This window comes from Neophocaena asiaeorientalis, unplaced genomic scaffold (assembly GCF_003031525.2).
Source record: "Neophocaena asiaeorientalis asiaeorientalis breed wild unplaced genomic scaffold, Neophocaena_asiaeorientalis_V1.1 scaffold648, whole genome shotgun sequence".
Classification (NCBI taxonomy): Eukaryota; Metazoa; Chordata; class Mammalia; order Artiodactyla; family Phocoenidae; genus Neophocaena; species Neophocaena asiaeorientalis.
In genome coordinates this window covers 3,804,048-3,818,018 of record NW_020172781.1, presented here as the reverse complement: position 1 = coordinate 3,818,018, position 13,971 = coordinate 3,804,048, and the positions used below count along the sequence as shown (strand labels likewise).

General features: G+C 49.2%; 1 protein-coding gene across 1 annotated transcript; it reads right to left on the bottom strand.

Annotated features, from left to right (window-relative positions):
- Nucleotides 1-953: 953 nt before the first annotated feature.
- Nucleotides 954-13,230, bottom strand: UNC119B (unc-119 lipid binding chaperone B). Its single transcript, XM_024741491.1, has 5 exons — nucleotides 12,986-13,230; nucleotides 10,344-10,457; nucleotides 6,762-6,888; nucleotides 6,461-6,633; nucleotides 954-4,524 (listed from the first exon to the last, which is right to left on the bottom strand). The coding sequence occupies exons 1-5, from the start codon at nucleotides 13,227-13,229 to the stop codon at nucleotides 4,412-4,414; spliced, it is 771 nt and encodes a 256-aa protein (XP_024597259.1). The 5' UTR covers nucleotide 13,230; the 3' UTR covers nucleotides 954-4,411.
- Nucleotides 13,231-13,971: the final 741 nt, after the last annotated feature.

Here is a 13,971-nt window from a genome sequence, read left to right as displayed (position 1 = left end):
TAAATCCACAGTACTTTTACTGTCGTTGGCAAATGCTCCGAAGCTTCCTCACCTTTCATCACTCTACCTGGGCACCAGGAAGAAAAGAGCAAGAAGCAGGAGAAAGGGGGAAATGAGTGATGTTTGTGGGCAGAGGCCAATAGGCCTTCAGGTGCCATAGACCATCTAAACCAGACTTATTTTTAACCTGTATTGTTTGTGAGCTTAAACATGGATGTAAGTTTTATATGAAAAGTATACAAGTTTTCCAAAAGACACACAAATCAGAAGATGGTTGCACGGGGTTGGATAGAGGGAGGGAACGGGCTGTAAACACCAGGCACTTGAGGGAACTTTCTGAGGTGATGGAAATGCCCTGTATCATGATTGTGATCATGTATCCATTTGTCAAAACTCATCAAACTGTACTCTTTTTTTCTGGTGTTTTTGTTTTTTGGTTTGTTTTTTTTTTTTGCAGTACATGGGCCTCTCACTGTTGTGGCCTCTTCCATTGCAGAGCACAGGCTCCGGATGCGCAGGCTCAGCGGCCATGGCTCACGGGCCTAGCCGCTCCGCAGCATGTGGGACCTTCCCGGACCGGGGCATGAACCCGTGTCCCCTGCATCAGCAGGCGGACTCAACCACTGCGCCACCAGGGAAGCCCCAAACTGTACTCTTAAATGAGGTGAATTTACTCTTAAATGAGGTATAGTTAAAACACACCTTAATGAACATGTTTTAAAAACATGTATATACATTTTTAATTCTCAAAGCACTCCATCAAAATGTAAAGCAAAAAAATACTAAGCCTAAAGCTCAATACTGTGCCCTAATCACCCTAGAAACCAGCTCTACTCATTAAACCAATATTTACAGAAAGGCTACGTAAAGAAACTCAGAGCCCACCCCTACTCCATACCTGCCCGCCCCGTGACTCAAGGGGCCCAGTCAGGAGACCAGAGAGGGTACGCGCATACTGTGAAAATCTTTCTTTTATTACTGTCTCTTGTGGCAAAATAACATTTTATACAAATAAGTCACCTAGTTTACTTTGGACACAAAGACAATACAAACTGGAATAAGGACCTCAGATGAAGGGGAAAGGGGAAGAAGGACAGACCAGGTCATTAACGCTTCTTACATTCTGTGAAAAATAGATATACAGGGAAAAAAATAGACTTTCACAAGTTCAGTGACTTTACATGATCCTTTGTGCAACAAGGGGTAAATCCACCTCCACCAGACCCTTCTTGTACCTAAGATGTCCTGTGACGCGGAATGTGAGAAACATGGTGATCTGACAATTGGGCCCCTAGGCCAGGCACGGCAGCACCCTCTGCATCAGGGGTCCACACACACAGACGAGTCTGTGCTATGATTCTGAGAACTGTCCCCATTCCCCAACCTCACTGATGTCAGAGTGACAACGGCCACCAGAAGGAAGGGACGTTACAGAAAAAAAAAGAGTACCCTGGGAGCCTATCAAGGGTGGCAAGACACACTAAAGCAAGACTCACCCAATCTGTACATTAGACACAGCCTATTAAGTCCATTCCGGAAATGAGTCCCACTTCAACTGAAGAAACAAGCTGAAGATTCCCCCAGCTACTGCCACGTCAAGAATCTCGTCTCTGCACAGCCCCAACGCCCCCAAATCACCGCCCCTATTTGAGAACTGGATGGCCCAAAGACTGTGAGGTCTTCAGGAAGGCCGACATGGCCCTGAAAAGTACTTTCCTTGCAAGACAGCTCTGAGCTAACACACGAGGAGAGGATGACCTACTTTATCCCAGGACTACTTTTACTTATTTCCTCTGTTTACTCTTAAAACATAGAATAAAATAAACCAGGATCTTCTTTGCAGCAGCTGAAAGGGCATCTTAGCCCAAAAGCTCCACAGGAAAAGAGAGTCGCTCTCCCAGGAGACTCCAGGCCAGAGGGACAGGAAGGAGCAAGACACGAGAGGGAGGGGTGCAGGCAGCAGGCCCCCGGCGCCAGCTGGGCTTGTCAGTCTGCTGCAACGTGTTCCCTTTAGGCGCTTCCTCTCAGGTACCAGCTCTGAACAGAGGGCACGGTCTCCCCAGGCAAGTAGGTTTTTTCCTCCCATCTTATTGCCCACAGGTAACTGCTATCAATAGCCCAGACTCCTTAACAACATGGCCTCCTGATTCAGCTTCTGATGAGTTCAGCTACTTTCAGAGAAGGTATGACTTCCAATTCTCTCCCCAGTTCGGGTACAAAAGCTTGAATTTCAGACTTACCCTAGCTAACACCCCAGAGAGGTAATGCTTCTCAAGGTTTCCTGAGTAGCTAGCCACAAGAATCCAGAGTCCCAGGTACAGAACACCAGACCTTCAGGAGCAGAAGATAGCAAATCCCTGTGCTGTTGGGCACAGACCGAGCACTTGGCCTCAAAACAGTCTCCAGTGAGACTAAAGCAAGCTCTTGGGAAGAGGATATAGCACTATTCAAGCCAGAATGCCTGCCTCCTCGGCCCTCTTCCCAGCAAAAGCTAACACTGCAGGTAAGAGACAGCCCACTAGCCTACAAGACGTGGTCTGCCTGGGACACATTTCCAAGACACACTCTACTGAGCAGCGTTCTGGGCAGCTCCAGAAACCACATCCTAGATAATAATTAAACATCAAATAGTAGAAAAACTCTCCCGACTGGGTTCTGTCACAGACAGAAGGGGTTATTCTGAAGCTCAATGAACACAAATCTGTTGAGGGAGCCCCAGTGAGAAACAGAAGGTGAAGAGGCAGTGCTGATGTCTGTCCGGCAGTGTATGGAATGGAGCCACACATAAGGCACCTGGATTTGCAGCCGACTCCAGTTCTGGGATTCACCGGTCTGGGGATGAGTAGCCCACCCTGCAGGGAACCCGGTCTCTTCCTCCCTCGGGGGTTGGGTGCAGTGCCAGCACACAGGGCTAACCAGGGTTTTCTCAGTGAGGAAGTTGCCAGCATCTGGCACAGCGCAGACTCTGGCCTGGCACAAAGCACTGGACCACGGTTCAAGGCCACTCACGCTCTAGAATGCAAACAGGGAGCAACACCGGTCAGTGAAAGCACAGGGGCATCTGTGGCAAAGCGCTGGCCCTTCTCTCCCTGGCTCCACCTGGCCTTTCTCCCAAGCACCTAGGGAGACAGCTCTCTGGTCACAGATACCACGTACCTGGGCCCTTCCTACTGTGACCTTTCTAGCAATGCTAAACCCTGGCCGCAGCAACAGTCTTATCAGAGGGTCAGGAGTTGGGCCTGAGCACTTAAATCACCCGCACAGTCGGACAACAGTAGGGAGCTGAAGCGCGGACAGCCCATCCAGTGAGGCCTGAGGGATGTGTGAGGAAGATTTTTGAGAGCACGTCTCTCTGATAGGCCACCTCAGCTGATTTCCCCCTTTCCCAACGCCCAAAGCCATTCCAAGTGGCAGACATTCCAAAACCATTCCAAAGGACCAGAATACACATTACTTAGGTCTGACCAGCCAGGATGATTCCAGGAACTACTTCAGTACAAAAGCAGGTACGACATGACCCAGATTAGCCCCGGGAGCCTGACTGATACTATCAGATGTCTGGCCACACATCCTATATGCTGGGAATGCCACTGACATTTTATAAAGCCTCCCCACAAGAAGCTTAGAAATAAAAAAAAAAAATACAATAAGGCCTGCTCTGGCCTCCAGAGATACTACAGTTCCAAGAGCAAAACTGACACATTGTATTTCAGGAGAAACTCAAAAGTTAGGAGCCAGGAGAAGCAGAGCAAGCTCATCTTTCCTCTGGAAGGAGAACAGGAAGGCACTGCCAGGTTGAAACCTCAGTGGAGCCCCAGGAGGACCGGCTGAGGATCCGGAAGTCAGACAGATAAACGGCCCCTACGTAAGACAGATCCTTCAGTTTGGCAGCCTTGCCCACCCCAGTGCCTCAACTCCTGGCACCACTCCTTCCCTCTGCCCCCCCAGTTGGTTTAGGACGACGCACAGGCTGAGGTCAGAGTGTGCCGATGGCGACCCCGCAGGCGAGAGGAGTCTCAGCTTCCCACAGCGCCGCTGAACCTACAGAAGAGCCTTCTCTCCCCGGCACAGCTCTGCCTGGAGAGACCCAGGCTCAACAGGACAACCCAGAGGAGCCATGACTACATGAAAATAAACGTTCTATTTTTATCTGGATTCCAGGAGCCTTATGCTAAGTTTTACTATAGTACCTCCGTGACCTAAGGGGCAGGGGAAAAAGGAAGAAAAAATACTGGGGAAGGAAACACAGCACTGCTTGGCACCTCTCTTGGAGCACAGGAAACTGCCACCCCAGCCTCGGCTTCCTGGGGCCAGGTTCCAGATGTGTGTTGACAGACCGCAGCTTCAGCCACCTCCGTGCACCAGGACCTTGGGCCGCAGCAAAGCACCTCCCCGTCCGCTCCTGCCACAGCTACTGGCCCCCATTATAGGCATAGTCAGCCTTGTTGTGCATTATCAGCTTGTTGTCGACAAAGTAGAAGCTGTCAGAACGGGTCTCATAGGGATTTTCAATCATCAGACGAACTGCAAGTCAGGGAAAGGAAAAAAGCAAAGACTTATGTGTGAGTCTGCCCCATGGGCCAGGTGGGATAAAACTTAGCATTCCCTCTAAAATTCATAAACCAGCCCTTCCTGAAAATGTGAGCACACGCGGTCAGAATAATGAGGTCAGAACAGAGGGAGCCAGGCCTTGAGAGCTGGGGAGACCTGGGGACCACAGAGGCCCCCAAACTAAGCATGCTGTCCACTTCAACAGAAGGATGCAACCAGCTCTGGACCTGGCCCTCCGAGGCCATCGCCAGCCTGGTGCTCCGTCAGAACCCCAGGGAGAGGTGCCCACCCGTTTGCCAACAGGCACCACAGCAGCCTGTTGACTTGGTGCTTCTGGTCCCCACCTCTAGACACTCTGGTCCAAATTCAGAAAGCTGGGCCTCACTGTGCTCACGTCCCGCAGGCAACCCTGACAACAAAGGAATCCCAGGTGTGCATGGATGTAGGGGCACAAAGGGCAAGGAGCCTTCTCCAGAGGTGGCTCAGGGTATTAACTTGCCAACAATCCAGCAAAGGGTGAGCTTATCTTGGGATCCAGATTTAAATCTTCTGTTTGTTCTGGCAGTTGCCCCGACCTCTTTAACCGTAACTGGAGGGTCAAGAGAACTGCGAGTCACTACCTCTGGTTGGTTCTGAGTCAATGGTCACATGCTATTCTGAATCCTCTGGAGGAAATGCTGTTGCTGACCACAGTTCTCAAAAGGAGAGCTGACTGTTTCAAGTTCTTTGAACTCAGCAAGGCCAGAGTTATTTAGTTCATATCCAGAGTATTTATTGACCCCCACGCTCTTTTAGCTTACTTGGCTTCAAGAAGAAAAAGTTACATGGCCTTAGATAAAAACTTGAAATACTGTACGTAATCTTTTCTCGCAAGCATCTACACATCCCAGCCCAGCCTGGGGAGCAGGCTTCAAACCAGGATCCTAACAGTTGATGCGGTCATCAACGCCCTGCCCACTCCTCAGCAATCCTCACTTTACCTGGGAACAGTACTGCTGCACCAGTCAAGAATACCTGTCAGAAAATGACAATTTTAAGGACCTGGGATTCTGAGAAAATTGGTCGGTGTATGTAGACCTTCGCCAACAATCCAACTAAACTCCACCACTACTCACAGGATCCCCACTCACATCCTGACGGCTCTAGAACAACCTTCCCTAATTCCTCACAGGAGATGCTAATGTGAGAGGGTCAGACCGAAGCCATGGGAATACACAGCCTGTTCTTCCTCTGTCATTCAGTCCATCTCCTCCCCGGCCCAGCCTTCTCCCTCCGGCGCCTTCCCCAGTTCTTCCTCCCCAGAACTACAGGGTGACTCTTCCTCAGACACGGCTTCCCTCACGTTACTCCTGCTCCAAACCTCTAACAGCTTCCTAGCGCCTGCTGGATCTATTCTAACAGTTTCATCTAATTGACCTTCTACCTGCAGAGAATGAGAAAGAGGTAGTTCTCAGGACTAGAATTCTACTTTCAGTAGAATTCAGTTTCCCATGTAGTTCTGATTAGGGAAAAAGCAAAGGGCTAAAGGAGTGCCGAGCAGGAGCCGGTGACTAGAACACAGCCGGTGACTAGAACACAGTGAAACCATGACTGGCCGTGTATCGAACTGGACTCCCAGGGATTGTCAGGGGCCTCCTCTTATCTCCCTCAGCCACTCTCTTCCCCGCAGCAGGCAACTAAAAGGGATGGCCTGTATTAAAACCTTCAGTGCTCCCATGCAGGCAGAGTCAGAGTTTGAAACATGAGACAGGAGCAATAGGAAACAAGAAGCCTGAGGTCGAAAGACTAGAGACGCATCATGTCCCTATTTCTCTGCAAATGAGGTCGTTGTACTAGATGGATTTCATTTCAAGGTCTGTTCCTCTAGCCTGAAGAATCCAGGATGTTCTGAAAGTCAGGGGATACGTACTGACATCCTCAGAAAGCTGGGGAAACTCATAGATATGTTCACAAGTGTTCCTACTGCTGGGGATGCAGAAGCCGAAATCAAAGTCAAAGTTTTTCAGCAGGCGTTCCCGGAAATAGTGCCGTTCGATCATCCGGAAGTTTGACACAGGTTTGTCTCCCACCGTGAACTCCACCCTGCAGAATAAATCTCTGTGAGCCTGACTTTGCCTCCTCCCTCCTCTAAAGCCAACCCCAAACCTAACAGAGAACATTCTTCTCTGAACCAGAAGAACGTCCCCCCTTCAGGAAATGCTGGTACTCACGTGGCGCCCACGGTGCGGAGGCGGAGAAATGCTGGCGTGAACTGATAGCGGACGAAGCGGCCAGCACTGACATCCACATCTCCGCCTGCCGCCGCCGCCGCCACCTCCTCCTCCTCCTCCTCCTGGTCTGCAAGAGCACACGGAAGCTGAATCACCATCTCGGCAAAGAGCACAAACGATCAGCAGTACCGACACCGACACCGATATGGCAGGGCAGCCAGTACTCACTGAGCACATGCTGTAATTCCAGGCTCCGTGCTGCACGCCTCACAGGATCCTGTGATCCTGTAGATTTTGTCTTCATTTTATTTCCACTTTAAAGACCAGGAAGCTCAGACTCAGAGCGATTAGCTAACATGTCCAAAGTCGCCCAGATATAGGCAGACCTCAGAGAGATTGCGGGTTCAGTTCCAGACCACCATGATAAAGAGAGTCACATGAAATTTTTGGTTTCCCAGTGTATACAAAAGTTACGTTTACACTTTACTATAATCCATTAAGTATGCAATAGCATTATGTCCAAAAATAACAATGCACACAGCTTAATTTAAAAATAATGCTGCTGGGGCTTCCGTGGTGGTGCACTGGTTGGGAGTCCGCCTGCAGAGGCAGGGGACGCAGGTTTGTGCCCCGGTCTGGGAGGATCCCACATGCCGTGGAGCGACTGGGCCCGTGAGCCATGCCCGCTGAGCCTGCACGTCCAGAGCCTGTGCTCCACAATGGGAGAGGCCACAACAGTGAGAGGCCTGTGTACCGCAAAAAAAAAAAAAAAAAAAAAAAAGTGCTGCTATATTCAATATCCTATAATAAACCATAATGGAAAAGAATATGAAAAAATATACATATGTATAACTGAATCACTTGGCTGTATACCAGAAAATAACACAACACTGTAGAAAAAAAAAACAACACTGTAAATCAACTATACCTCAATAAAAAAAATTTTTTTTAAATGCTGTTGAAAAAAATGGAGTCAATAGACTTATTCAATGAAAGGTTGCCACGAACCCTCAGTTTGTAAAGAACACAATTTCTGTGAAGCACAATAAAATGAGATACGCCTGTAGTAAATGGAGGGAGCAAGGATGTGAATCCGGGTCCATCAGACTCAAGGCCTGTTCTTAAACACTAAGCTGTTTGCCTTTTATATAATCTGGGGCCTTGGGCCATATCCTAACGGTGAAGCCTGAAACACCAGCTGGGTGGCTGTGACATGGTCTCTGCTATACAGACTAGGTCTGCTGTTGACCCAGTTAAAGTGCTTGCTGCTAACCAAAAGAATGAGTCTATAAAAGTTGAAACTATTCAAAAGGCACCTTCAAAGAATGCAAAAATTTCTGACATAGCAAAGACAAATCCCTAGAAATAATTGTGCTATTTAAATGGAAGACACTGACCTATAGCCTTGGGGTACTGCACTTCCTTGGACTAACGCCTATTCCAGGCCATACCAGGCCCAACACTCCAAGCACCTGGGAAAAGGTGAAGCAGATGGGCCATGAACCAACATGTGAGACCTGAGAGAGGGTCCACAAGAGTAACAACGGGCTCTGGTCTAGTCCACTCCTGAACCCAGAAATGAAAGATTTGTAAAATGAATCAGAGAACATTCTAATGTAAACAAGGAGTTAGTTCCCTCTCTAGTAGCTACAGCCACCCAGTATCCAGCAAGGGTATTTTTTCCAGTTCCAGGCTGAACATAGGTGCAGTAAAAGAGGAGTCTTTTTCAGCATCAAACATCTCTGCCTGTGACAAGCCCAAGAGGAGCTGGGCAACCAGACTGAGTAGGGGTTCAAAGTCAGGGACTCCACAGCCCTGGCTCCAACAATGGGATTCAAAAAGGATCAGACCAAACCTTCTCAGGGATTCGAACTCATCCGAACAAGTGCTGTAGGAGGGCATTGAATCAGTGTGTGTGTATTCTTAGTGAATCAAGATCCTTAAAGGTAAAGACTGGATGGGTCGTAAATCAAGGTATTTTTACAGAATCTGCAGCTGACCTTCTTCTTGAGATTTAGTTTTATACTGAAATGACTATTCTGAGCCCAGTCTCATGCAAATCCATACACCTGAAGTAGCCCTGGGGTCCTGGGAACATCTTAAGTACCAGGACCTGTGGCTTAGAGATACGAACAGCACAGACCCAGGAAGCTGGCTGGCCCTGACCCTCCCAATACAAGATTTAAGTACCCACAAGCTTGAGCCTTTAGATGCCCTGGTCAGTACTAGATTATGACAGCATAAAGAATACTGGGTGGTGAGACTTCCCTGCTGGTGCAGTGGTTAAGAACCTGCCTGCCAATGCAGGGGACACAGGTTCGATCTCTGGTCCGGGAAGATCCCACATGCCGCAGAGCAGCTAAGCCCGTGCGCCACAACTACCGAGCCTGCGCTCTAGAGCCCGCGAGCCACATCTACTGAGCCCATGTGCCACAACTACTGAAGCCCGCACGCCTAGAGCCCATGCTCCACAACAGGAGAAGCCACCACAATGAGAAGCCCGCACAACGCAATGAAGAGTAGCCCCTGCTCGCCGCAACTAAAAGCCCACATGCAGCAACAAAGACCCAAAGCAGCCCCAAAATTAATTAATTAATTAATTGATTTCAAAAAAAGAATACTGGATGGGGTGAGGAGACCAGTGCTCTAGCCTTGGCTGTATAATTAACCTGAGCTGAGACTTTTTCATGAAAGCCTTTTGACTTATCTGGGTTACCAACAGCTGTCTTACCAAATTTACAGGCTCTTTCTGAATAGCAAATCAGATGAGAAAAGCTTGGCAAAAAGAGTCATCAACACAGACCATGACTGATACTCTGAAGGACTATCTAGGCTGGTGTTCTAGTAACTAACTCCAGGGGGTGCTCCATTTCCAGTGATGTGCTCCAAAGACCTACTGTGTGGTCCCCTGGTCAGAAATGAATCACCCTGGAACTGCATCACAAGCACAGGAAGTGTCCATTCAAAGCTACCTTAAGGGGTCCCAAGTAGATGAGTTCACAGGTCTGGGCCTTCTGTTCATCCAGAAAATGGCAGATATTATTAAAGTCCAAACTAGGACTTACTGGGAAATCTGAGACACTATTTAAAGGAAAGGGCGTGAGAAGACACTGCCTCATGATCTGGACTGGAATCCTCCGTATCACCCTTCCAGAGTGTCCCCAGGACTCAAGGTTCAGGTAGGCTTCCTCATTGGAGTTTAATTTCAAGGATTCCTTTCCTAAGTGAAGGAAACATGGTAAGATCAAAGGGCAGAAGACCTTAGGAAAGTCACCTGGAAATTCTGGGCCTCAGTTCCCTTATCTATAAAATAAGGATAATAACCCCACATGGAGGTGTGAGGATTACACGAACTGATGTAAACAGAAAGATGTGGAACACAGTGACCAGCGCAGAGTAGATACTCAACAAACATCAGCCTCTCAGCACAGCTTCAAGCCAACAGGCCCAAGGCGGCTTCAGGAGGCGGCTGGAAGCAGGCCGCTGGAGTCTGTGACACAGGATGCAATGGCACACAAAAACTCAAGTGTGAAAGACCTTTTGCTCCAACTGTCAAGTGACTACTGCAATACTAAGGCCTACCTGACACACAAGGTTTGGCAATCTCAAAAAGCACTGTCCCGGTCTCCAAATCTCGAATTTTGAAGCGTGTGAAATCAATACTGTAGACGTTGTCTTCGGGTTTACATAAATAATCTGAAAATGAGAGAGAGAGACCAATGCCGTTAAATAATCCTCCAAATCCACCATTTCTTTCTCAAGTTTTGAAGCAAACTCAGGTTTTTTTCTTACACAATTCACTTAAAATACACCCCAAAACTTCCTTTTATGTTATAAGCAAAAGTTGTGTGGAGAGAATTAGGGGATCCAAGAAAGAAAAAAAGTGCATGGGCTTGTGTGGATGAAAGATTACTGTAACACTTTAGAAATAGGGATGGTAAAAGGGGATTTCTTTGGAAACACTTCAAAAATGGCCTATAAAGCTTTCATTGGATATCACAACAGGATAGAATTTTTTTTAGAAATCCATTTTAAAACATTTATGCTGATCTAATGGCTAATATGGTGACCGTATCACAAAGCACAGATCAGCAAACTTTTTCTGTAAAGGGTCAGATCATGAATAATTTAGGCTTTTGGCCACACAGTCACTATCACAACTACTCAGCTGTGTCGCTGTAGCACAAAGGCAGCCACAAACATGGAAATGAATGGTGTGGCTGTATTCTAATAAAACTATTTATAGACACGAAATACAAATTTTATATAACCATGTGTCCCAAGATCTTTTTTTTTTTTTCCAACCATTTGAAAAGGTTAAAACCACTCTTAGCTTGTGGGCTGCACAAAACCAGGTGGTGGGCCATACCTACCCAGGCAGCAGGACGGATCTGCTGTGGAGGGCGTGAGGCCAAAGTAGAGCCCCCAGAAACCAGATCAACTAATCAAAACAGTACTGATCAAAGACAATTTCATTGATTTCTTTCTCTCATGACTCCTGAGAGAATCTTCTCCACAACTCACTTTGACACTTTATATTATACTGCCTGTTTGTGTTAGCTGTTTCATGTTTTACAAGCTGACTCTCCAATAAGATGGCAAACTTGAGAGCTACTGATTATTCTGTAACTCCCAAAAGTGCTGAGATTGGTTCTGCACCTTTAGAGGGGACTCAATAAATAACCTGCTGAACGGAGCAGACTTTAAGAAGAGTAAAGAATCCAGAGGTCACCAAGCTGACTTGTGACTTTCTCCAATAAGCTGCTGAGGTGTGTGTGAGCAATGGCACCACGCTCAAGCTCCTACACAGGACCTGAGTGCTCTCCTAGAATGCCGCTTAGGGCCAGGCATTAGAGTGGCCTAATTCACCTTTGGTATCAGGAGAAAGCATGGGGTGAGAAAGGTGAGGTGGTGAGCATTTCCGTACCTTCAGAGCCCCAAATGAAATCTGGGTCAGAAAAGAAGCAGCTTTTTCACAATGTTTCTATGAAACAGAATAGCAAGACCTTCTAAAGATATACTCAGGCATGCAAAGGACAGTCCCAACCCAAACAGTGATGGAAAATGGGGATATGAAAATACCCAGACTCAAATTAAAGCTATTTTAGGAGATGGGAATTCCCTTTCATACAGGCTGGACCAAGGCCTATCCCCCCAAACTGTCATCCTCAAATCACTGGGGGCGGCCTCCATCTCCCTGACGGACACCTGAGCACCCCTGGGCTGCCGACTAAAGCAATTCAGCAGATAATAGGACGGCAGCCTTTAATCCATCAAGGGAGTGCTGGTGCTTCAACGTTAGAAGTCTGGAGGACAGGGCCGGCTGGGCAAAGCAGGGTCTAACCAACTGACTGCAAACTCTTAGTGGGGAACAGCAGCAAGAAAAAAGGCATCAAGTCAGGTGTTGGCCTGGAAGAGAACAGAAAAGAGGAAAACCAGGACAGGGGGTGAGCTATATATTTCTCCCCACCCCTCGTACTATCAATGAAAAGGTGTAGGACGGTTGCATTTTATGCAAGAAATGCATCTCTGACACCCTGACATATTCTTAATTCACTGGAACAAGTGTCAAAAGCAGGATTCACATTTTGGTTTTGTACGTGAACTGAAACTTTATTAATATTTTTTTAATGCGGCACGAAATGCCACGGCAATGTATTTGAGGAAGGAGGAGCCCACCTGCACACAAAGGGGCAACGCTAGGGACCCAAAGAGGGAGGGGGCCAAGGCAGGCTGGAAAGGGGGCGGGGCTGTCAGGGGCCGGAGGGGAGGGAAAGACCGAGAAAGCAGTTAGGGTAGGGGTCTGGGCTGGCAGAGGGCGGCGGAAGCTGGCTGTAGACAAGTTGAGGGGGCCTAGCTAGTCAGGAACTTCACTGATGGCAGGGGGGCAGCGGCCCACTTCCCAGGGTCAGGAGGATCCGGTTAAGCCAAGGCGGGCCCCCACCCAAACAGATCCAACTGAGGAGGAGAACGGCCGGGCCTGAGGGCCCAGCGGGGACGGGCCACGGGGAAGCCTAGCGTGGCCGGACTCAGAGGAGGGCAGTCAAGCCCAGGAGAACCCCTCCCGACCAGGTCTAGGTGAGGGTGGGCAGCGCGGCCCGGCCGGCCGGGGGCGCCTGGGTGGACACCCTGGGCCGGCCGAGCGGCAAGCGGCCAGCTCCGCTTAGGCTACAAGGGGCCCAGGGACCGGCGCGAGGGGAGGGCGCGGCCGGCCCCGCACTTACTCTCTGTGACCCGGCTGAGGCGCAGAACGTGCTCGGGCCGGATGGTGTCCAGAGCCAGCAGCTCCTGCTCCGTAACCGCTGCCCCGATGCCGTCGTCGGCCGCGTGGTGGGGCGCCTGCCGCCGCGCCTTAAGCCTGTTCAGGACGCCGCCGCCAGCCTTCTTCTTCTCCTCCTTGCCAGTCACCAGCCCCCCGGGCCCAGCCGCCGACCCCACGGCCGCAGCCTTAGAATTCGACCCGCTCATCGCTCTGGAGGCGGGGGCGGGACCTGCGGGCCGCGTCGGTAGCGCCCTCCCGCCAGCGTTGGTCCAGCCAGGTGGCTGGCACCTTAGCACGCCAGATTCTCCATCAAGCCCCCGAGGTCACCCCAAATGTCTAAAAAAATATCCCGTACAGTCAAATGACTTTCCATCACATAAAATGTAGACGAGGCATCTTGAGAAAATGTTTTTTCATCTGTAGTCTAGGAGGTAAGGCAGTTCTTGCTATGCAAAGGCAGCTTTCCAATTAGATTGCCATTTCTAAACCGTACTGTGTCAGGCTTTGGGCTAGACATTGGGCTGGGCTACAGGGAATATAAGAATACGAAAGAGGGAGGGATTGAGTCTGCTGTATTCACCACTGTATTCAGGCAGTCTAGCTAATGCCTGACACATGGTAGGTGCTCAATGATGATCGAATGAATGAATGAGTGAAGGAAAGCCTGAACAGCACCGGGCTACGGAGGAGCTCCCACTTTGTTGGGGAAGACTGTGAGGTACATAATTCATCATGTGGCCCTTCCTCTAGATCAGCCCAATAAGTATGAATGAACCAGAAGACAAAACAGACTGCTAATTGCTGAAGCAGAGGTGCTACCAGAGCACACAGGAGGGGTCTAGGGGCTAGGGGAGAGGCTTCAGGGGTGACATCTGCACTGAGCCATGGAAATTAACCATGATTTCAAGGACTGGAGGAGGTGAGTGGGAGGGGGGAGGACACTGCCCT